Source organism: Taeniopygia guttata, chromosome 3 (assembly GCF_048771995.1).
Source record: "Taeniopygia guttata chromosome 3, bTaeGut7.mat, whole genome shotgun sequence".
Classification (NCBI taxonomy): Eukaryota; Metazoa; Chordata; class Aves; order Passeriformes; family Estrildidae; genus Taeniopygia; species Taeniopygia guttata.
This window is the reverse complement of record NC_133027.1, coordinates 25,296,177-25,320,433: the sequence shown is the minus strand read 5'-3', so window position 1 is coordinate 25,320,433 and position 24,257 is coordinate 25,296,177. Positions and strand designations below refer to the sequence as shown.

The following is a 24,257-nucleotide window of genomic DNA, read 5'->3' as shown; positions in this document are numbered from 1 at the left end:
GCCTCCAAGAAAAGGCACTGCCTGTCATTGCTGGTCCAGCTGGGGCTTGAAAGCCCTGAAAGCATTACCAGTACCCTGGTAATGCATTTCCATATGTGACTTCTGTTTTTACACGGTAGGCAACACATCACTACTGGGGGCTGGTTTGTCTTTTGCACTTCCCAGAACATTACCAAGCATCCTCTGACCTAGAGGTATTAGCAAATAGAGTGTATCCAGAAGTATTGAAGTGCTGCAAGGTCCAAGCAGCTGTTAGGTTGCCATGCTGGGTAGCATTCTAAAAGTCTTTACAGGACCTTTGACAGCAAGTGTGCATGGAGATCAGGAAGTTTGAGAAGGGGGTGTTCCAGGTTTGGCTGCTTTCAAATAATGTCTATTAGGGGAACATATTCTGTAGTGCTGGGATGCAGCAGTGCTGCCAGGAGTGGCCTTTTGGATCTAGTGTGGGTTGCAGCTTGGAGTGGGGACAAGGGGAGAGCTCTAGGGGTATGGTACGCTGCTGGGCAGGAGGAGAAGAAAATGTAGCAGCAAAGCTGAATCAAGTGGGGGTGATAACCACTGTTCTATGCCAAGAGCTGGAGTGTCATAATGACAGGACTGATGCTGTCACCAACAGCTGTGGGCTTTCTGTGGTGTAAATGAGACACAGTGCTAGTCTTTAATAGCTCCAACAAGTGATGGGTATAAATGGATGTCTTGTAGAATAACTTTGGAGGTTTGTTTGGGGCTTTTTTTTTTTTTTTGTCAGCAGCAGAGACTGTAACTGATGGGATGACAGTGAAATGTTTGTGGATTGCATGTAGCTTGCATGGGATTTTAATTCTTTCTTGTCTAGAGATAATGTGGAGGCAAGTACAAATTCAAGTTTTTTTTTGTCAAGCATCTCCAATTAGAAATGGAGGGAAAGAAATTTCAAGCAATTTCAAGTATTTATTCAAGATCAAATAAGCCTGCAGCCATCTTTGCCAGTATTGCTTACTGCATTCATAGTTAGTAATGTTTTTGAACCTTTGTAAAGTTCAATGTGACATATCTTTTTTTTTCACTTGATGCTTAAAATTGCATGCCAGTGTGTTTGTGTGTGAAAAAACCTTACTGTTTAATTGTTTGTTTTGTTTTTTTTATTTACAAGGTGGAATATATGTTGGTAAAATTTGACCATGAGAATAAGAAAGTGCGTTTGTTACTCTGTGGTGAAGAAGTTCTTCAAACACTGCAAGACAAGGGGGAGAAGGTAAACCCCAAGTGAGTAGCTGTTTCCACTTTCTTTTTTTTTTTTTTTAATCCTCCTGTTATGATACTGTGTAAAATTTTGTCAACCTGGCTTAACATTCAAGTCTGCTATTGGTAAAACTGTAAACCACAGATACTGATAATTTTCAGATAACGCTGGGGTTCAGGAAGTGAAAGATTTTGAGCACACTTGCAGGCAGTCCATGCACTTTTTGCTTTGAAATAAAGGAGGATGTAATGGTGAGCCCATAGAAATTGCAGTTTGGGTGCTTGTTTTGTCTTGCTCTGATTTTGTGTCTGTGTGTATGCAGTAATCCATGTCCCATAAAGTACATGTGCATGTGAACTTGTTCCTGTATCTCTTGACTGCAGGAGCAAGTGAGGGCTGTATAGAGGAAGCCTGTTGTCTGTAGGAGCACTCTCTCATTTCTGGAAGAACTAGAAGTGTAGGTGTAAGAATGGCAGGGAAGGTTTTTCCTATCCTCTCCTGTGGAAAAGCAGCAGTGATCTGTTTTTCTGGTTCTGTTTAAAACCCCAAGAAAGAGCTTGAGACAGATGCTAAGGGTGACTGCAATTTGGTGTAGGCAAATCCTGCTTATTGTAGTACACAGCAACACTATTACTGCCAAATTGCACCTTGCTTTTGTTTCACCAGTTCCTGATGGTGAGGTACATTGGCAGGTACATTGTGTCCCTCTGTCAAATATTCAGCGTTTTTCTTGCAAGTGGTATTAATGTCTGAAATTCTCACAAATAATTAATCTTTTTTGAAATTGCAGAAATACTTAAATATGCCTCTTCTTTCATTATAGTCACCCAACACTCTGGAGACCGGAATATGGAAGTTACATGATTGAAGGAACGCCTGGACAGCCATATGGGGGAACCATGTCTGAATTCAACACTGTGCAAGACAACATGAGGAAAAGACGGCAAGAGGCTGCTTCTGTACTCAAAGAAAATGAGGCTGTTTGCACAGTGACATCATTTCCAAGGTGAGATGGTTGTTCAAGTGTAATGCCATGTTTCCTGTTCTCCTTACACACTTTTTCTCCTTATTGCATACAGCTAAACTGCTCAGTGAAATAGAGAAAAATATGATCTGATTAAAGTACTTCGGCTTTATGTTCCAGTCATGTTTCCTAAAATTCTTATTGCAACGAGACAAGCAAATAAGCATCTTTTACATTTTTAGGTTGCTGCTAACCTGTGATGATTTTGTATTAGGAGAGAATCCTGAATGTGACACAAAACATTAAGTCTAGAGTGGTCTACTACCTTGAGTTGATACAGAAAATTATATAGAAAAGGTTTCTCTTTACCTGTTTTGCAAACTGTGTTCTTTATAAAGTAGCAGTTTTACAAAACATGGCTAACCAGATCTATCTTTAATACTACTTTTCACTAAAGTACATGCAGGCTTCTGGTAGTTTAGGGCACCCAGACTTAGTACTTCTATTATACAATACTCTACTTACTGAATGTAGAAAGAAGAGCGTCTCTCCTATGTTAATAATACCCTTACAAAGGATAGATTTCATCCTTTTTATTTTTATAAAGGAGTTTTTGAAGAAATTAAATTTAGGATGAACTTCATTATCTAGGAGAAACTGCATTTTGGCATTCCTTTGAAATGTAATTTCAGGCAGAGATGTATTACATTCATTCTAACTAGCCTGGTCAGTGAAGTGAATGAAGATAGTTATGCTTATAATGGTATAAAAATTGCTCTGCAGTAGAATTGAAACTGCTCTCCTTACTGCTAGTTTCTTGTGTAATATAGAATGCAATAGCCCAAAATTCTTGCTGAGAGGAGGAACAATATAAAACATGCCTTAGTAGCAGTGGTGCCAAAATATCTGCATAATGCCCCATGAATGCTGTTTTAAGAACACTCTTTGACAAAATTCACTTTGACTTTATTAGAGCTATACTAGATGTAGTAAGAGTAAGAGTTTATTTAAAGTCAAGTGGTTAAATAGTTGTCAGGGTATTAGAGAACTGCATTTTCTACCCCTGCAACCTTACAGGTACATTATGTCATTTAACAAGTTTTACATGCAAATGTTTTGGAGCTAGTCTTGCAGGGAATAAAGGGAGAAGAGTTGTTAATCCCTTTGTAGATACAGATAAATACTTTTTACATCACTGTAGGAGCAGTACACTGGACTTCAGTGAAAGCCAGTAAGTAATAAAATGTAGTTTGTTTCTGACTTACGAGTCATTCCAAACATATTTTCATCCCTCAGAGATTGCTCTCCCTAGGCTAGCCTAATTTAGTTTATTATTTCTGCCTTTTGCTATCTTCCCATTCAAGTCCTTGTTAGTTTGACTGGAGTGTTGCTAACATGTATTTCTGAGGTTTCATGGGGTTGAAGTTTTTTACCACATTGTCTGTACAATAACATGTACGTATGCCTGTGTGCATCTGGGCATGTATACATGTATATAATAAAATCTGTTCATTTGAAAAGACAAAAAACTTGTTAGAGTGCTGACAGAAGAAAAGTAAAGAAGTAAGCTTATTCAAATCAAAATAATTCAGTTAAAAATGAACTATTTGAAAATGCTTAAATATTAAAAATTTATAGCTTAGATACTAAATTAAGTGTTCCTAGTTCCTAAATTTGTGAGCCATCACTGCTAGGTCAGAAAGTTGTTTTCTTTCCTGAGGACTGGAGGGGTGCAGTTTACAATGTAGCACTTAGGTAAGTGATTAAGCTTTACAAGTTGTAGAACAACTTACTTAGGAAACCAGGAAGAAGAAACAATATTGAACATAAATAATATTTTCGGAAGGGTGTTTCCTGATATTTTGAGTAGTTCGTAATTTTATCAGCTAACTTTTTTAACTATCCAAATACTAGAGCCTTTCAACACAATTTTTGCCCTTTTTACTGTGCAATATGAAGAAACTAATCTGCCACTTTACCTCAACGTTGTCAAATGTTCCTTTGTCTCAGCTGTACTGAGAGCTTATTCTTGTTTCAGGTGACTCTGAAACTTAAAATGCAGTTTCCCAAAGGGGAGGCGTGTATTCTGATTAGCTTGCATATCTCTCAGCATTTTACACTTAATAGCTGCAATTGTTCTTTGCTTATGACATTCGTCTCATAGGGATTTTCAGAGTTTTAGAAGTGTTATAAGACTTAGGATATGTGTACCACTTGAAACTATATCTAATTCTTACAGAGTTGGTTAAGCATACACTTTTAAAGGGATAGATTGTTAAGACTAGAGCTGGATAAATTACTTTGCCAGTCAACTTGTATCCTTAAGATAAACTTTGAGGCATAGAATGCAGCTGCATGTAGGTATTAATAACAAAAACTAACACACTAAAATGTGTGTGTACCCCAGGTAGTACTGAAGTTTCCTGCTTCAGCCACTGAAAATGTCCATATTTGCTGTCTAATGATAGACTAGTGGAGTTTCTTTTAAAAAAAGGCTGTATTAACCACTGTGGAAGGTGGGTTTTGGCTGGCTGTCTACTAGGATCCTAATCTCTGATCATCTGACCATTCTAAAATCACAGTCTGTTTTCATTGCAGCTTGGATCTCATTGTTGTTTTACACAGGTTAGGCTGTCCTGGGTTTACACTGCCGGATTATATGCCAACACCAGTAGAAGGAGGAGCATCAAAATCCCTCTTTTTTCCAGATGAAGCCATCAATAAACATCCTAGATTTAGGTAAGAATATTTGGGAAATTTGAGAAGTCAAATATTTTGTCTCTACCTAAATATCATACACAGATCTGCAAATTCTGTACATTACTGGAATAGAGAGCACTGTTGCTGGTTGCTGCAGACATCAGAAGGACTTGGACAGAAGTGGTTGTGATGACATGTATTTTCTTTTCAAAGTCTTAAGAAAATTAATTGTTAAGTTGAAGGAACTTTATATAATAATTCAGAATGTTATGGGGCAAAAAGTGCTGATTTTGAGACTGCAAAATTGTTTCCAGTTTGAAGCCCTGTGCCTAAATGCTTCCATCATGGTTAATCCAGCTCTCCATTAGGTATGTCACAGTGACATCTCTGTACCCAGTAGCTTGCCCTAGTTACTCTGAGATGGATGATGTACTGTCACTGTAAATCACTGTAAAGTGAGACTTTAGCAAATGGAAATCATTCTGTTTAAAATCTAAGCATACTTTTTAACTTGGCCTTGTATTCTTCAGGTCTGTAGCCTTCTACTCCTGACTGTTTTGTTAGTATAGTACTGTGAAGTCCATCAAAATAAGATGCACTTTACTGAAGAAAAATTCAGTGTTGTATCTTTTACAGTCTATCTTAAAACTAGGAAAAGAAACATCCTGAAGGAGAGTGCTCAGAGTAAATAGGGTTTCAGAATGTCAACTTTCTAAAAATTGTTGAGAAAGTAGCTGCAAAAATATTTGCATAAAGAGAAAATTTCATATAATTCAAAAAACTTTTTTTTGTTATAGTACACTGACCAGAAACATTCGACACCGAAGAGGAGAGAAGGTTGTGATAAATGTACCAAGTGAGTAAATTCAGTCTTATCTTTGTTCTTTTTCAGAATAATTGTTTAGTCTCGTGCTCTGATTACTGAGTGCCTGTATTTTCCACACAGTATTTAAAGATAAGAACACGCCATCACCTTTCATTGAAACATTTCCTAATGACGATGGAGAAGCAGCAAAGGCAGCTAAGCCAGACTACATATATATGGATGCTATGGGTTTTGGAATGGGAAACTGCTGTCTCCAGGTAAAGTGCATCTGCTTTCAAGGTGTTACTACACATTGTCTTCTCTCAACACTTCCCTTTTTAAGACTTGTCTTGTGTCTGCTTTCACTTTCTTCAACTGATGTGTTGTACATCAGTGTGGCAAAAGGGGAGATAAAAGACCAAGTGGTATGTCTAGTATTCTAGTCTTAAAATCCAAGTATGCTGGGGTTTTGTAGCCAGGTTTTGCTAGTAGAGGGGTTGCAGCAATGGCTGCTGTGAGAAGGTGTTTCTCCAATGAGAAGGAAGCTTCTCCCATGTCCAACAGAGCTGATGCCAGCTGACTCCAGGACAGACCCATCTTTGGCCAAGGCTGAGCCCACCAGTGACTCTGGTAGCACCTCTGAGGTACCTACAATAAGAAGGAGGGGGAAAACTGTGCAAGGACACTGCAGGTGACAATAGGAATGAGAATATGTAAGAGGAACAGCTCTGCAGGCACCAAGGTCAGTGAAGAAGTAGGGGGAGGAGATATTCAAGGTGACAGAGCTGAGATTCCCCTGGAGCCTGCAGTGAAGATCATGGTACGACAGGAGCTTGGCTTTAGAGCAGAGATCCACCTGCATCCCCTGGAGGACCCCACACCAAAACAGGTGGATACATGAAGGAGGCAGGACCTGTCACCCCATGGATTACCCATGCTGAAGCACTCAGTTCCTGAAAGACTTAACACTGTGGAAGGGGACCCATGCTGGAGCAGTTAATTAAGTGTAGCCCATGAGAAGGGCTGTTGTGGTTTAAACCCAGACAGCAAATAAGTACCATGCCATTGCTCTCTCACACACACCTTGCCCCTGTGGGATGAGGGGGCAAATCAGATAAAGGTGACTTGTAGGTTGAGATAAAAACCGCTTCATAATTGAAATAAAATAAAAATAATAACAATGGTAATGAAAATAAGGGGTGTATAAAACTCAATAAGAATAAAACTCAAGAAGAATGTGGTCCTCAGCAGAACAGTTGCTCACAACCTGCTGACAAATGCTCAGCATGTGCCCAAGCAGCAATTGGCCCCTCGTAGCCAACTCCCCCAGTGTATGTACTAAGCATGATGCCATATGGTACGGGATATCCCTTTGGCCAATTCAGGTCCCAGCTGTGCTCCCTCCTGGCTTCTTGTGCTGCTGCTCACTGGCAAAGCATGGGAAACTGAGAAGTCCTTAATTTAGAATAAGCCCTGCTCAGCAAGAATGAAAACATCAGTGTGTTATCAACATTATTCCCATACGGAATCTAAAACACAGAACTGTACCCAGACACTAGGAGCAAAAGTAATTATCCCACCTGATACCAGGATAAAGACTCATGTTGGAGCAGTGAACATATTCATTGGAGGACTGTCTCAGGGAAGGAACCCCACACTGAGTCAAGAGTGTGAGGAGTCCTCCCCCTGAGGGGAAGCAGCAGCAGAGACAATGTGAGGTGAACTGACCACAGCCCTCATGCCTCATTCTCTTGCACTGCTGCGAGGGGAGGAAATAGAGAATTTGGGAGTGAAGTGAATTTTAAGATTTAGTTTTTATTTCTGATTGTTCTACTCTGATTTGACTTGTAATAAATTCAGTTAATTTCCCCAAGTTAGGCCTGTTTTGCCTGTGACAGTAACTGGTGAGTGATATCCACCACACCAAGTTGGGTTAGTGTTGCTCTGCTGGAGGGTAGGAAGGCTCTACAGAGGGACCTGGACAGGCTGGATCAATGGAATGAGGCCAATTCTATGTGGTTCAGTAAGACAAAATGCTGGGCCTTGTACTTTGGCTACCACAAGCCCATGCAGAGCTGCAAGCTGGGGACAGAGTGGCTGGAAAGCTGCCTGGTGGAAGAGGAGCTGGGAGTGCTGGTTGAGATCCTACTGATCACGAGTCAGTGTGTGCCCAGTGTATCAGTAATAGTGTGGCCAGCAGGAGCAGGGCAGTGATTTTCCCCCTGTACTCAGCACTGCTGAGGCCGCACCTTAAATCCTGTGTGCAGTTCTGGGCCCCTCACTATGCGAAAGACACTGAGGGGCTGCAGTGAGTCCAGGGGAGGGTGATGGAGCTGATGAAGGGTCTGGAGCACAAGTCCTGTGAGGAGCAGCTGAGGGAGCTGGGGGTCTTTAACCTGGAAACAAGGAGGCTCAGGGGAGACCTTATCACTGTCTACAGCTGCCTGAAAGGAGGCTGTAGCCAGGTTGGGGTCGGCCTCTTCTCTCAGGCAACCAGCACAAGGACAAGAGGAAATGGCTTCAAGCTGCACCTAGGGAGGTTCAGATTGGACATCAGGAAGAAATTCTTCATAGAAGGGGTGATTAGATACTGGAATGGGCTGCCCAGGGAGGTGGTGGAGTCACTGTACCTGGAGGTGTTCAAGGGAACACTGAATGTGCCTTCAGTGCCATGGTCTAGTTGACAAAGTGGTGTTCAGTCATAGGCTGGACTCAGTGATCTCAGAGGTCTTTTCCAATCTAATTGATTCCAGGTTCTCTCCCTGACCTTACCTTGATCCATTTTCTCTGCCCTGTCCAGCAAAAGAGGGGAGTGATTAAATGCTTTGCTGGATATCTGGCATCCAGCCAGGGTCAATCCAGCAGATACACCAGGTTTATTTGCTTGATGTATGGAGTGTTTTCTGCTAATATTCAAACATAATTAGATGACTTGCTGAGAGAGTTTCTTGAACTGGCCAAACCACATTTGCTCAGGCACCTGCTCCTGAAACTCCAGCGCTTTTTGGGTGTGAAAGTTCATCCTCCACTCCGGTCATCTTTTAGGCATGACCAAGGACAATGCAGAGGTGGAAATGGAGCAGTCTTGTAGTAATGAGAGAGGTTTTTTAGTTACTTATTTTGGGTGTTTTCCTTCTTCTGCACCCTTAGAACAGCAAAAGCAGGGAGTGGCAAGAGGTTGTGGGAATATTTTTAAAACTAAGTAGCTTTCTGGTTTTGTATCATTTTATTTCATTTACAAACATCATGAACTCCTGTATATAGTTTCTCATTCTTAAATATTTTTAGCTATCTGCTAAGGAGTTGTCTTCTCACTGCTTGTTACCACAAATTTACCAACTCGATGTGGGTAGTTGTCTTCTCTGACCATGTGCTAGAAGATATTTTTGATTCTGTTTTCTCTCATTTGAACATGACTACTTTTTATGGTTTTTAGTAATTTGCTTGAAGTAGTCCTGTCTCACAGTATCTTTCATTTAAATCCAGGTGCTGAATATTAAGAGTGCTTTAATTCTTTCATTTTCTGTTTGCTTTTAATGTTTCTCTGATGCTGGGCATTAACACCTTAGGAGATCATGGTGTATTTGACTCTTTGATAAAATGTGCCTGTTCCCACCACACACATTCTTGGAAGCAGAGCTAGGCAGAGGCAGTGTTAACTCTCTATGGGATTAAAGAGATTAAAGGCTCTTCTTTCATAGCAGGGACAGAAAACATCCAGGGACAGAAAGCACTCCCTTTGAGCTAGAGAAACTACAAAAGCTATATAAATAAAAGTTCTTGACAGGTGCTGCATATGGTTTCTTGTCACTAGGGCAACTTAGGGTGAATCTGATGAGATAGTAAAGTGTACATAAAACTGTGTGGTTTTACAAGGTGTTAGTTTGCCATGGTTTATTTTGTGCCATCTCTCTAATTCAAGATGAATAAAAGAAATCCAGCCTTATTCACTCATTGTATGAACTTTAAAAACATTATTGAATTCCTTTTTAAAGGAGTACTATTTTACTATTGCATACTGCTACATTTTATTATTACATTCTGGTAATAAGTGGCCAAATTCAAATTTGGTAGTCCTGTTATCATCAAAGGGAGAATAAAAACAAGGTTGGCACCTGCTTCTGTATCAACTGATAATTTCTGATGACTGACTAGAAGAAAATATTGCCCACCTATTTTTGTAAGGTAGTTTGTAGTATATATACTTCCTTTCGTGTTTAAGGGGTTGGTCTTGTTGGTTTGGTTTTTGTTCCTTTTTTTGTACTGCACGCCAAACTACAACTTGGTTTGTTGCATTTCCAGAGGTAAAAATAATGTCCTGATGAGCTTGGGCTGGGATGGCCTGCATTGGCAGTGCATGTAGCTCTTCTGGCGAAGACAGCCATGCCCTTTTCCTCTCTAATGGGACATTTCCCTAGAAACCATGTTGAATCTCAGATTTAATGTAGTTTGTAATAAACATAAAAGGAAAGGGGAGACAAATACCACTGTCTGGGGTAAAAGTGTTGGTGTCCTGTCAACCCAGCCCCACTTCAAGGCTGGCTCCCTAGTGCTAAATGTCCAAAATTAATGATGAGAAATCATACTTAGCTGCTTTTCTGCAAGATGATTACTTAATCTTGTCTTTTAACTACCTGGGTTTTTGTTTGTTTGCTTGATTTGGTTTTTTTTCTGAAAAAAACAAAACAAGCCACTTGGAGACTAGACACAGAAGGAGCATTTTCTCCACAGCACAGCTGTTTTATAATTTGGGGTGTTTTAATGAATATTGGATGAAGATTTAAAAATACAAACACAAACAAATCCTATCCTATTCTATTTCCCCTATACCACCATCATTAACACCTCCCAATAAATCCATCACTGAGGCACCAGGAGTTTTGGAAGGATTTGTTGGTTGGGTTTTTTTTTTTAAGTCTTACTTGAGGTGTAGTTTGGTTTAGTGGCAAGCTGAGAAGAAAACTTAGATTTGTGGGATGTTCTAATTACTATCCTTGGAAGACGAAAACCTGTGTACAACTGGAATTCTTCAGGACAGCAAGCAGAGTTGTTGGTTTAGAGCTGAAGCCTCTTGTATAATGTTATGATAGTGGTACAGGCATACATTCTTATCTAAGTTTTCTTCTGATCTGTGAATACATAAACTGCTAAGACAGAGGGAGTTTTGAGACTGATCACTCTGTGTAGTTTTTAAATTCATGAAGTGTTAGTTTACAAAGTTTAGAGGGTAAGGTCTGCTTTTAGAAATGTGTCTTTTGTTTGATGCTGCTCTGAGTAAATTTCACAAAAATATTATAAAGGAGTTACCTATTCCAGTGGCCTGTCTGTGGTATGGCTTCCAAAACATTAATGCCTTCTGCAAATATTTCTTTTCTATTTCTTTGCTGGGTTCTAGCCTCTAGTACAGAAAAAGCTGGACTTTTTTTTTAATGAAAGTTGCAGTAGACACACAGATAATCTTTTTTTCCCCACAGTTTTGCAGGATCAAAGGCATCTTGAAATGTTCTTTAAAACAGGATTAGCGTCACATAAAACAAATGTTAAATTTACAATAGAGTCTGACTGTTGTTCTAAGTAGGTTCCTGGCTTACTTCCTTAAGGTGCATTACTCACCCATGTGTACTCTAAATGTTAACTCTTTTATTAGTTTTATTTTATTCTGTCAAGCGTTTGTATATTCAGCCTCACCATAGAAGCATTATGGACTGAAATCTTTTAATGAACATGGAAATGGCCTGGAAAGAAGCTTGTAATATAAATGCTACTGATAGGTGGGACATAAATGTGTCCAATAGTTAATGGGGAAACCCACACAAAACCAAACAATAAATCCTAAAATTTTTAGGATATAAATAATTTTATTATATGCTTGATTTTAAATCTAGGAGGACTGTTCTTGTTGTATGATGATAGAAATTTGATAGCAACTCTACATCTTCCAACAGGTAACATTTCAGGCTTGCAGCATTTCTGAAGCAAGGTATCTCTATGATCAGCTAGCTACAATTTGTCCCATTGTGGTAAGTAATGGACATCTGTCAGATGAGCTCTTCCTTAGTGATGAAAACCACTGTATATAAAAAAATAATACCCAAAGTGCAAGCTCACAAATTGGGTACTCTTTCTAGGTTGCCACGTGAGTCATCTTAACTGTTTAATGTGCAATTGACACTACAGTCAGATAATATCTGTTCCTTTTTGGCCCTTGTGTCTATTTCTACCCCTCTATTCTCACTCCCACATGTGTGAGACTCTTGTTGAATAGTTTTAGAAATAGATTTTGGCAGATTTCATGAAAGCAAGGCAAGCTGGCTCCTTAAAACAATTTTTAATTTTTCAACTGGTGTTGAAAACCCTCTGGTGCTACAGAGGATTTCAGCTTAAGTTGTTTATATCTGTCCCTTTTATAAGCATGTTGTCATAAACAACTGTTTGTAATAGGAGTTATGAAAATAAAATATCTGTCTGGTCTGAATGATGACTAGATACTGCCTTGAGTGAGGTATGTTCCAGCTGTGTTACTAAGGTGCTTGGCCAAACAAAAATAAACAAAATTAAATGATTGCCAGGTGAACTTTGGAAGTGAGCAAGCAGAATACTTGCTGATGTGTCTCAAAAGTGCTTCTGCCAGTGTCATTTTTGTGTTCCTTAAATGCTGATCTGTAGAGGTGAAACATGTGGAGAGTGTCAGAAGCCACTTCAGGAATGCTAACCCTTGACCCAGGCATTCTTCAGAGGCAGCAGTTGAGCTATTTCTGGTTATATGGGCTTTGGCTGTACATTAAACTGAAATATATATACTTCAGCTCCTTCTGGATCCCTTTCCAGTGGGGTTGTATTTTGCTTTTGGTTCCTTGGCCTGTCCTTTCTTTTGATATCAGAGTGTTTCATTTTAGATGGCGTTGAGTGCTGCGTCTCCGTTCTACAGAGGCTACATGTCTGACATTGACTGTCGCTGGGGAGTGATCTCTGCTTCCGTGGATGATCGAACGCGTGAGGAGCGGGGGCTAGAGGTAAGTCATGGTACATAGGAGGTGTCTGGGGTTTCTTGGGCAAAAAAGTTTGATCTCCTTTAGTATCAGATTCTGCTTGTGCTCATCAGAATCCCTAATGAGGGAATGTGATGGTCTTCATGGTAAATACAGGAGAGATGGTGTAAACACTCCCCGTGGTCGGTCAGTTTGTGTTAACAAATATATATTTTTGATTAGGTATGGAATCCAAATCTTCCACAGCTGGCTGAAAAGGGCCCCAGTGATGAAACTTGAGCTTGAGCTCAAAAGGCAAAAATTGCACTAGATTAAATAGTGACTGCTGCTGAGTAGTATAAACTAGAACTAAATCAAGAGAGCCAGGTATAAGAACTTGTAGAGTTTCTCTAAGCAGGAATTTCCATTCAATGCACTTACAAAATTACATAAATAAATTTTAAAATTTACTTGAAATATTTCTTTAACTACCTATTTTGAGGGCATCTCTAATGGTGTGCACATAGTGAAACTGTTGGTAAATGTTTAATGCTTTCCAGGTGCTTGGGGTAATGGCGTATTACATCAGGAAAACATTTCTACATCTAGAGAATTCTAGTAGATGTATGGTGACTGATTCTTTGCTCAGATTTATATGTCTGCAAACAAAATAGTCATAATTCCAGAATCACTTTATATTGAGCCTATTTAAGACTAGTGCTTTTAATAATTTTAATTGAGGTTGTAGGGTTTTTTAAATAGGTTAGTAATTCTCAACATAAGTGTCATTAGTGAGCAAAACTTAGGTAACATTGTTAACAAGCTGTTAAAATATTGTATTCTTAAATTATATAGCCACTGAAGAACAACCATTATAGAATCAGTAAATCCAGATATGATTCCATAGACAGTTATCTATCTGAATGTGGTGAGAAATACAATGACATTGATTTGACAATAGACAAAGATATCTACGAGCACCTAATAAAGGAAGGTAAGTGTTTGCTTCATTATGAGCAGGTTAAGAATTATGTTTGCAGTGTGTGGGGATATTTTATAGTTTTTGTTGTTGTTTGTTACAAACATTGTGCAGCCCTCAGAGTGACTCCTAGTCAGGAAGTATCTGTGCAGAGTGGTCTTGAGAGTTTTTTAAAAAGGATTCACTTTGAATTGAAACTGTCCCTAATGCATCAAATCAAACTGAGTTTCTCAAGCTGGAATTTATGTTTTATTTTTATGGAGAGAGCCAAACTGCCTTAGGAAACATGGTACAGAATGCATCAGAAAACAGGAAGAATGGCAGCCACACCAATAGTCACCTGCCATTTCCAAACAACCTGTTTGATTTGGGGGTTTATGCTCTTTTTAATCATTTCCTTCTTTCCTGAAGTCATCACTTTAACAGGATGTGGTGGGCTGAGGTAGCACTGCAGTGTTAGATGTTTTCAGTCTTGTCAAAAAAACTAATTTCCTAGAGTCTGTTTTGATATGTATGAATTGTTTGTTTGAATTTTCATTTTGTAGGTATTGACCACCTTTTGGCACAGCATATTGCACACTTGTTCATTCGAGACCCATTGACTTTGTTTGAGGAGAAAATACATCTAGATGATGCAAATGAATCCGACCATTTTGAGGTTACGTCTGATTTAGAGGAATTTAATAAATATATCTATAATTGCTTATCTTTATAATATTACTTAATTGGAGGATGGCTTTATTAGCTAAGAATTTTTTCATTAATTTTTCACTTCAGGTAATTTTTTAGCATATGACTTTGGAGTTGTAAGCACATTAATTTATTCATTTTATCTTTTATTTAGAAGGTGATGGCTTATACTTTAAACCAAATAAAACATGAAGAACCTAAATTACAGCTATGTATATAAATGTTAAGGGGAACTGTCAATTTTTAAGACTTCTTTAAACCTGGTTTGTATTTTATTTATGTAGAAATCTCTCTTTTACAGCTTTATGAGGTAATAGTTGTGGTAGTATTAGGCCTTTTCAGTTCAGGATGTGTTGGCCCCTCATGAAAAAATAAAATCAGCTGCATGCCAGTCCCTTAGTGTCTTGTACATAATACTCAATCAAAAGTTGAATAAGCATGAGAAAGTAGAACATATTTGCTCCTAGGTTGGGTAGTTGTACTGTGAGCTTTAGGAAATGACAGCACTTACTTTGAAACCTTCTCTAACCTGCTATGCTGTTCCACAGAAAACACTAGGACTCTAGTTATCTGCTTATTTTTCTTCAATTATATTATAGAATGATGTGTATCTTGATTGTGACGGATTATTTTATGTGCTTTGCAGAATATTCAGTCTACAAACTGGCAGACAATGAGGTTTAAGCCACCACCTCCAAATTCAGATATTGGATGGAGAGTGGAATTCAGACCTATGGAGGTAAGGAAGACATCAGTATGTACAAGAGCACATTTCCTTTTCAGTGGAAAAGTACCAGGCATTCTGCCATCCAGTATCAAACTCCTGTTACTTGTGCTGTGTTTTCTCCCCTTTGATTTGCTAGATGCAAGTGAAGTGGACAGCAGTATTTAATCAGACATGGACTGTGGGAATGTAACTGACAGGAGAATCCACTGCAGTACATCAATGCATGCTAATGGATTTGGGGTGATGGGGAAAGGAATTAGGCTTGTATTAAAGCAGCAATAAACAAAGCCCCATTTAGCTTCTAGAGACTGTATTTCTCTAGTACATTTCCTGGTACTGAACAATTCCGCTGTCACAGTTTTGTTTTTTTCACAAGTGCTTTTACTCTATAGTTGTCTGTTTCTAAGCTCTGAATTCAATCCTTTTAGAGTGGAAATTTAAAAGCTACTATACTTCTATAATTAGAGAGCCTGAAGGTGCAGGTTATTAGTCTTTAGAAGCACAAGTGTGCTCTGCATTGAATTGCAGGGTTGGGTTTGTTGAAGCGTGTGCATGCTTTACGCGCCTGAAGTCAGTGCTGGTGACTGCGTGTGTGGATCACCCCTCCACGAGTTCAGTGTGTGTGAACACAAGTGCCAGCATGAACATCTGAGTCAGACTGTTCCAGACTGTCCTTGCATCTCTGTTCCCACTAAAGTAATTGAATCTCTACTCCTTTCATGTCTAGGTCCAGTTAACAGACTTTGAAAACTCTGCATATGTTGTGTTTGTGGTATTGCTAACCAGAGTGATTCTGTCGTATAAACTGGATTTTCTCATTCCTTTGTCCAAGGTAGGTGTGAAAGATCAGATTTGTTAGAGCTAAATGTAATGCATCAAGTCTGATTTTTATCCCCTGCAAGCTATGAAATAATATTTGTCCACTTACAGAACAGTAATTTTTATCTTTCAGTTAGTTTTTATCTGTACCAGTACTTTGAATTAATTTAAACTCTACAGTATTAAATAAATATTTTACTGCTGTCTCATGGAATTAAGCATAGACAAATGCTGTAGGAATTTCTGCGATGCCTAGCATCGAACTGCTAAGAAATATGGTCACAAGGCTGTTTTGAGTCTGGGAAAGGCTATGTTTCCCCCATTTTACATACAGGGGGAAATATGTGGAACTCAAAAGAAAAACTTTAGACTTCTCTTAACATGAATGTTGCCTGTGTCTCATATTCTGTGTTATGTTTGTATCTAGTGGGGGGGAAAGGAAGAGTTCAGCATGCTTTTAGTGTTACACAGTATTTTAGTGGAAACAAATACTGCTGATTCTGGTCACAGCTGTGTCCTTAGACAAGCTATGCAAAATATACATTTTCCTTAATCGTGCCCTCACAATTACTGAACTGTTTTGTGTGAAACTGTTCTTGCATGTCCTATTTCTGAGGAAGTTGACCAAAAAAATCTTTTTAGATGGATATTCCTGTGCTGTTATAGATAGCTTTAAAAAAGATCTTGTAAGGCAGAAGGCTTTTGACACTGCTGGAAAATCCAGCATAGCCATAGTATCCTGTGGCTTTTCATGGAGTTTTTTTAATTAAACTGGAGGAAAATACTGAAGTTGTAAATTTACAGTAATCATACCATACATACATGGTATGATTTGGTATGACTTCTAAAAAGAGATGTCATGGAGTTCAGACTCCATGAATAATGTAGCAATTTAGCAGTTAGATTACATCATTAGATTGTTATTTGACTGTCTCAAAAGCACAAAAATTTTAACTCCCAGTTAAGAGTGAATAAGAGATCAGGTGCTGAAAGAACCTGAACAGAATTGGAGGGCTGGGGGGCTTAAAATTGCTTGAGCTTGCCAAGCAATTTGGTAGGTAATGCAACACAGAATTTCACAACCATTGGTAAGCCTGCCTCTTTCAAATAAAATAATAGGGGTTATTGGGCTAATCTCACACTAATCTTGGCTGTCTGATTGAATGTGGTTGAACGCTCTTCAGCTGGGACTGGAGTTCTTTCAAACTTTCAAAACAACCTGTTGTGTAAATAGGTTTCGTAATATAAAATGAATTGAAAACAAAGCTTTGAAAGGTAAGAAGTATGTGAAGATTTCGCATAGCCTTTAGTTGAATATCAGACAAAGAATTCAGCAAATTATATCTCTTTTTCTGAAGACAGTGTGGTAAAGCTAATGTCCAGAAGCTGTATGATGGTAATTAATTCCCTGGGAACACACCAACCAAAGAACTTGGACAAAATATTCCATCCAGAAAGACAGAGCAATGCATATCTCATTTGCAGAGCAAACATCGTAGTTTGGGGGCCTTCTGAGAAGCTTGGCATTTAAAACTGTTTTGCTAGCAATCCAAGTTTAAATATCTAACATGTTTGGGATGGAACAGATACAATTCCCATACAAACTTACAGAAATAGAATGCTATTTCTGGATGTTTGTTTAATACAGTGATAATTCTTCTAAAGACAGTGATGATTTTGTTAATAAAAGCAGCAAATTATGGCTAGGGAAATTGACATTTTCTTCTTCCATAGATATTTAAATTGCATCTTAAATATGCAAAGAAATCTGCCAGAAGGGATGTAACCTGTTAATTGTAACTGTTCCTGTGTTTTCATCCAAACTTAAATTAGCATAGCATGTTCTAACATGATGCCATTACCTATTCTACTGGAGACCCAGTTTCATAAAATGTCATCTGTTGGTGGGTTTTTCCTGGACACTGAAGAATGAAATAAAACTTCGCCTCACAGTTTGACCTTGTGTGATGAAATAGTAAGAAATATAGTAGATATTTCAACTTATGAAACACAAATGTGACAGTTCGGTGGAATCCTACTTTTCTAAAATGTCACACATCTCTGAATACTTTTTTTGCCAGGTGGATGAAAACATGAAGGTGGCCCAGAAAAGAGATGCTGTACGACAGGGAATGTTTTACTTCAGAAAAGATATATGCAAAGGTATCACATCAAGTAATCTGACTAACATTGTTGTGGATGTTTAGCACATCTTGCCTTTTAACCATTTTTTTCCTTTCCCTTTGTCACATGTGAAGGTGGAAATGCTGTTTTGGATGGATGTGGATCTGCACAGAATGGGACAGGCATCGACACAGAAGAGTACACCTTAATGAGCATTGACACTATTATCAATGGGAAGGTAATAGCCTCTTCTACCTGGAACACATTCAATTCTACCCTCCCAGAAACTAGACTGAATGTGCTTTATACTGATTCTGTTCTCTTACACAGGAAGGAGTCTTTCCTGGTTTAATCCCAATTTTGAATTCCTATCTTGAAAATATGGAAGTGGATGTGGATACAAGATGCACCATCCTAAACTATCTGAAGCTAATAAAGAAGAGAGCCTCTGGTATGTTTGATAGTTTTGCACATTGACTTTCTTGGCATTTTTCTACTTTCAATTGGATAAGACTGAAGGGACCTGTGGATGTCTCGATAGCTGTTGAATCATTAGCGCAAAGGACTGGAGTGTGTTCTCTGGCTTAAATCTTGTCCTATTTTTGATCTTTAATGTTTAGTAATCCATTTTAAAACTTAAATTCAGAGTAACTGATAGAGTAACAATCATGGTTTAGAGGGTAGTATATGCCCAGTCCTCAATTTTGCTTTTCAACACCATTTACTGCTGCTTTTGCTACTGTATGGTCTGTCCACTTTGTAATAGTTTAAACATACAGTAGTCCACTTTGCCCTGTCACTTGAGTGTTGTAAGAGTATTTGAGGCTGGGTCTGATAGCTTGTCTGATATTACTGGTGTGACTCCAAAGCTTACTGCTCCAACACATTCATGACTGTAAACTCAGGTCTGCTAGACCATGGGACCCAGACTATAGCTCACTGATAAGAAAGTCCTTCTGTAAGTAGCAGAACTCCTTCAAGGCAGAGCAGAGCAGGCTCTTCCACAGTCTTTCCCATGTTGCAATGTTTTTCAAGACCGGTGTATAATAACTGTTTATGTTATGTTTTTTTTCTTTCCTTCAGAGAAATGGTCTTGAGAAAACAAGGAATCCATAACTGTAGCAGGCCTTTTTCTTAAGGCCTAGTGACCAGCTGCACGTGTTCCCCACCAAAGAAAAACTTTGCTACCTGGTGCAAAGTTGCAGTTATTGCAAAAGTCGGGTCCTGTATTTACACAGACCTAAAAGCTGTGAGAGTGAGGTAGATAAGAGTGTAGTTGATAGTTCAGGCAGTTCTTGCAAACTGAAATGACTTTTAAATGAGACTTCTTAAGAACTAGAATTCACAGAATAAAAAACATTAGGTATTGTGTTACTGTGCCATGATGTTTCTCAGTTGTGAGCTTTGGATTATTCCAGTTTACTCTTGGTCTTAAATCAAATGTTCCTGATCTGCAGCTTGTTTAGTATGAGTCATATCCACACAGAGTGGCCATTTTTCAGATTTCTCAAATGGTGAACACTGCACTCATGAGTTAAGACCACTGACACCTTAGTTGCTGTGGCTGTAACCTTGCCCTGGCATAATTCATTTGAGCTTCTGTCATCTCCTCTCCTGCAGCACAGCAAGGTATTACCCTCCTGGTCTCTGTATAGCTGGTGTGTGACTGCCACCACTCAGTGAGACTACAGATTTGCTAGGCAGGCAGCAGCTGCTGACCAGCACCAAGTATCAATGACAGCAGTACTGAGGTAGCAGCATCAAGTGCTCCTTGTCCTGGTGTGCTCTCCTGGCTGCCTGTAGTGCAGTAATCAGAGAGCTTGATGAGCATTCACAGATGTGATTTCCATTATCACTGCCATACCTTTCTTGAAGCAGTTACACTTTTGCTCCCCCTAAAGTCATATAATAAGAAATGGCACAGTGCTATTATATGCTTTTTGAAAGAATTAATTCTGTAGTTTCTCATGTTAAAATGCTCTTCACAGTTATTCCATTATATGCCTTCTTGTTCCTGTGTTGTAGAATCATGTTTATCTACTCACTTGTCATCAGCATTCATAATTGTGTGGACCTCTCCAGAATATTGTTGCTCCTGAACGTACAATTCCCTTTGCCTCTCTTTGCCTGGAAGGTGTCTCACACCTTTTGTCAGTCAGTGGTGCCACATTCCCGTACTGAGAGCTGCAGGCCGTGCTCCCGGTGAAGGTGTGCAGGGAGCAGCGGGGCAGGATGGCAGTGCCTGGGCTGCCTGGCCACTAGGTGTCCGTGTTGCCGTGCGCTGGACACTGCCCGCGCCTGCAGGCTTGCACCTCAAACGTGTCTCTTCATAAGCTTCACTCCGCTCATCCCTGCCTCCACTGACTTTCTTGCAGGCCCCTGCTTCTCGTTGGTTTAGAAAGTTTTCATGTTGAGTTTCTAGTGCCTTCAACAAATAAAGCCTCTTGGGTAATTTTTTTCCTGCCCTCTTATGTAAAAATGTAAACTCTGGCCTCATTCCTTTAAAACATTACTTCTGGTTTTTGAAACACATTTTGATTTCTAGTAACTTTATTTATTCTGCTTTTCTTTCCGGTACTTTCCGCAATTTTTCTGATTTGTCTTCGTGTAAATCTGTTCAAAACCACTGCTAGGATATTTTTAAATAGTCTTGGATTCTTTTTATTTGTGTGTTCCTTCGTGCTTTTCATAATATTCTTAAATGAAAGACTTCTGTAGTGGAAGCCCTTGACTCTTTCCACTCTCACAATGAAGCTGATGTTCTGGTAACTAGCCATGAAAGTTTTTCTAGGCTCTTTGAGCATCCCATCAGCCCATCTTAATGTCTTAACAGAGTTACCTTAAGCTTGTAGTAGTTAAGGTTTGCTTGCATGTGCTGCATTGTGGAGCAGGATTTAGCAGCCGGGACACTGGTGTCCAGCCAGTCCCCAGCTGCAGCTTCATGGGGATAGCAGTCTCCTGCAAGTGGTGTGTGTCATTCAGTGACCTTTTACAGAGGTGCTAGGGAACCCTAGGCAAGAAATGTGGAGTGAGGCGGAGGCACTGTGTACAATTTGTACAAGTCGGTATAATTTGGAACCAGCCTATTTTTTGCTATAGAGTAGCAAAAAACATAGAGTAGCTGCCAGAGGGAGAAACAATAATAAGCCCAAGCTGACTGATCAAAACTAGCAAATAAGTTGGATAGATCAACTACAAACTTATTTTATATAAATGTAGTAGTGCAGAGGTGTCTGTTGATTCATCTCAGCCAGATCCTCTGTTAAAGGAAGTGTTTAAGACCGTTTGTTGTACAATCTGTTGGTAGCACCTGTTTCAGTTGCTACATCTTCTGCATTATGTCATTGGAACATCTGAAAGTTGGAAAATTGCACCAGATAAGTGTCTTTTAGACCATCAGGGATATGTCAGCTTAATTGTGCCTGCAATTTAGCCACATTTAAAAACCAAAAAGTGTAGGAATGTGTTTCTCATGAAAGCACGGGCTACTCATTAATTGTATATAGTGCACAGAACTCTGTAAGTGTTCCACTGCTAAATTAGATGTATAAACTGAAATTTAATTTCCTCTTACCCACAGGAGAACTAATGACAGTTGCTCGATGGATGAGGGAATTCATCGCACAGCATCCGGACTACAAGCAAGACAGTGTGATAACTGATGAAATGAATTACAGCCTTATGTGGAAATGCAACCAAATCGCACAAGGCCAGGCAGAGTGTCCTGAACTATTGGGGGTAGGATTTAATAAGAAACAAAGTGGAAATAAAACTGACTCTTTGTAATGAATTAATAAATGAATGCTTCTTAAATAATAAAAAAAGATTAAGCCTTTTAGCAAAGCACTAGCAAAGATACTGTGAATCTGGTACAGTTTCATGGTGTGAAGACCAAAACAGGGATACTGCACTATAAAATGGGCCAATCTGCCTAAAATATTCATTTAAGGCATCCTAAAATAGGCATATTCTTATTGTTAAGGTTTATACAATATACATGTAAATAGTAAAATATTTTTATGATTAACATCAATGTATTTTAATAACATTGTAACTAAGGTTATTGTGAATTAGCTTGTAACTTTTTTATGCTTAATATAGAAAGAAAAATTGTCATGAACAGCTTTGTAAATGTAATGGTACTTGTATATTATATGCATTCCAGTTACTGAATGTTTACTGTAATTTTTTTAACCTGGAATGTGCTAATTAATTTACCTTATTGTGTAAGAAAAAAATATCCTTCTGGATCTACCTGAATCACAGATGCTTCTTCCTTCCATTTGCGTTTTGAAAGTATGTAAGAACACACAAATATATGTGCATCCAAGTTATTAATCTTACAGTAGTTTCTCAGTTGCCACAAGACCTTCATCCACTTGTAAACTGTAAAACTCAGAGGAACAGATCTGTCTTTATTCAGATAATGCAAGTCAGCCTGCCTGCAGATGTAGTTATTTTCTTCCCCTCTGAAATAAGATGTATGCTGTCTCAGTTCATAAAATCTGCCCAACAATTTCACAAAAAAGTAGTAACGGGAGATATGTTGAAAGGGAGGAGGAGATAGGAGCTGGACCTACAGCTCTCTTCACAAAGGAACCAGAGACACCTGCTCTGGACTTCAGCCTGCTTGACTGCTCTTCTCCCACACTGCTGCTGTTCCTATAATTGACAGTGCAGCACAAAACCAAACTTCTGTCCATTCTTCCTGAAGGTTGAGTTTCTCATTTTGTCATTTAATTATAAATATTTTTGTCAACATGTTTATTTTCTATAAGGTAATTTATGCTGGTGGCTGGGGTTACCTACATAGCTGTAGTTATGGACAACTTGATACCCTCCAGAAAACAGTTTAAAGAGAAATTTTGGAATGCACTAATCCTTTGAATTGGAAGCTGGTGCTAGGAGTGACTGTAATCTATTTAAATTCAGCCATTGCATCTGTAAATAAAGCAAACTTAAGGGGCCTTTTTGATTTAGCTTCTTAACTGATTTCTAAAAGTGAATTGCATTAAGGGTAGAAGATGCAAAGCTTAATGGAAGCATAGAAAAATATCTAAGATCTAATGTTTTTTTTTAAAGAACTAATGGAGAAACTGCAGTGAGAGGTACACCAAAAAGCTTTTATCTACTGAATTACGCTTCATTCTGTGTTCACAGGTGTTTAGAGAATAAAAAGAATACTCTTTCTCTGCGGTGGTGAATTTGTTTTAATTAATATGTAGGTATATGCTAATTTAGTTTCTGTAATAAGGAAATAAAAATAAAATTTGCAGTACGTGTTGGTCACTTGCATGGCTTGAACCCACATTTTTAGATTCAAAAAAGGAGGAGTTGCATACCTGGCAGGTACAACTCACCCAGACTTACTTTGTTCACAGTGGAGCTTCTCAGGACTCAGACAAATGGTCTGACATTCCTACAGCAAAGAAGTCCTTGCTATTGTTAAAGTAGTATCTGTCTGATTGCACAGCATGAGCCACTGTGCTTGGAAAATGCTTAAAAATAATTGGAATGCTTTTCTGCTGGTACTGCTTCAATACATGTCCTTATTCCCTTTCAGTGGACATTGAATCACTCTTCTGGCTAACTGTGTGTCTTGTAACTTAGAGAACATTTTGTCATGATGCCTTAAAATTTGTGGCTGGAAGTTTCCCTCCTGATTTCATGTGTGCATGTTTCCAGAAGGGATGAGTGAGATCAAACACAGAGCTGCTTCTGTTTTTTTAAGACATGTGTGGTTGCAGTGTCTAAGCATTGTATGTTCACTAGATGAAGAGCTCAGGTATGTGATCCAGCCTGTTCTTTATAGTGTGAAGGCTGCCAGCTCAAAGCAGAGTTGCTGCAGGGACGGGGGGCAAGCTTTGCCACTATCTTTGAATACAACTTAGAGGTGGCTCTATTCTGTCTGTGCCCACTCTGAGGTAGAGAAGCAAACCCTAATCCAAGCCTCAAGCCCTGGCAGGCCTCTTGCAGAGAGCGTGAGAAACTTCTTTGGGCTATGGATACAGGACTGGTTCTGCAGTCATGAAGTTCTTTCATATTAAAAATGACCTTTCCAACAATCATGTGAGCAAAGAGGGGGGAAGAAGTATCAGGCCCCTGAGGTGAATTGTGATTGATTCCTTGCCCAAAGACTAACTGTGCATCAGTCATGGCACTTTCAGCAATCATTGTGTTGGCCTCAGTTCAGCCCTAGTAACACACTTCATGCCTTCCACTCAGTTTTCAGCTGGTAGATCCTATTGTGATCTCCAGA

The 24,257-nt window shown here is 39.0% G+C and overlaps 1 protein-coding gene across 2 annotated transcripts in view; it reads left to right on the top strand.

Annotated features, from left to right (window-relative positions):
* Positions 1 to 23,276, top strand: part of GCLC (glutamate-cysteine ligase catalytic subunit) — a 35,923-nt gene extending 12,647 nt beyond the window's left edge. The window contains exons 2-16 of one of the 2 annotated variants that reach the window (XM_002195436.7): positions 1,133 to 1,245; positions 2,046 to 2,228; positions 4,812 to 4,925; positions 5,684 to 5,742; positions 5,833 to 5,969; positions 11,637 to 11,711; positions 12,588 to 12,704; positions 13,515 to 13,653; positions 14,184 to 14,296; positions 14,975 to 15,067; positions 15,783 to 15,887; positions 17,956 to 18,037; positions 18,133 to 18,236; positions 18,329 to 18,449; positions 21,579 to 23,276. In XM_002195436.7, the coding sequence (XP_002195472.4) occupies positions 1,133 to 1,245; positions 2,046 to 2,228; positions 4,812 to 4,925; positions 5,684 to 5,742; positions 5,833 to 5,969; positions 11,637 to 11,711; positions 12,588 to 12,704; positions 13,515 to 13,653; positions 14,184 to 14,296; positions 14,975 to 15,067; positions 15,783 to 15,887; positions 17,956 to 18,037; positions 18,133 to 18,236; positions 18,329 to 18,449; positions 21,579 to 21,784 (1,761 nt within the window). In that variant the 3' untranslated portion in view covers positions 21,785 to 23,276. The remainder of the gene's footprint in view (positions 1 to 1,132; positions 1,246 to 2,045; positions 2,229 to 4,811; positions 4,926 to 5,683; positions 5,743 to 5,832; positions 5,970 to 11,636; positions 11,712 to 12,587; positions 12,705 to 13,514; positions 13,654 to 14,183; positions 14,297 to 14,974; positions 15,068 to 15,782; positions 15,888 to 17,955; positions 18,038 to 18,132; positions 18,237 to 18,328; positions 18,450 to 21,578) is intronic. The other variant, XM_072926447.1, reaches the window with a different exon arrangement.
* The last annotated feature ends 981 nt before the right edge of the window (positions 23,277 to 24,257 follow it).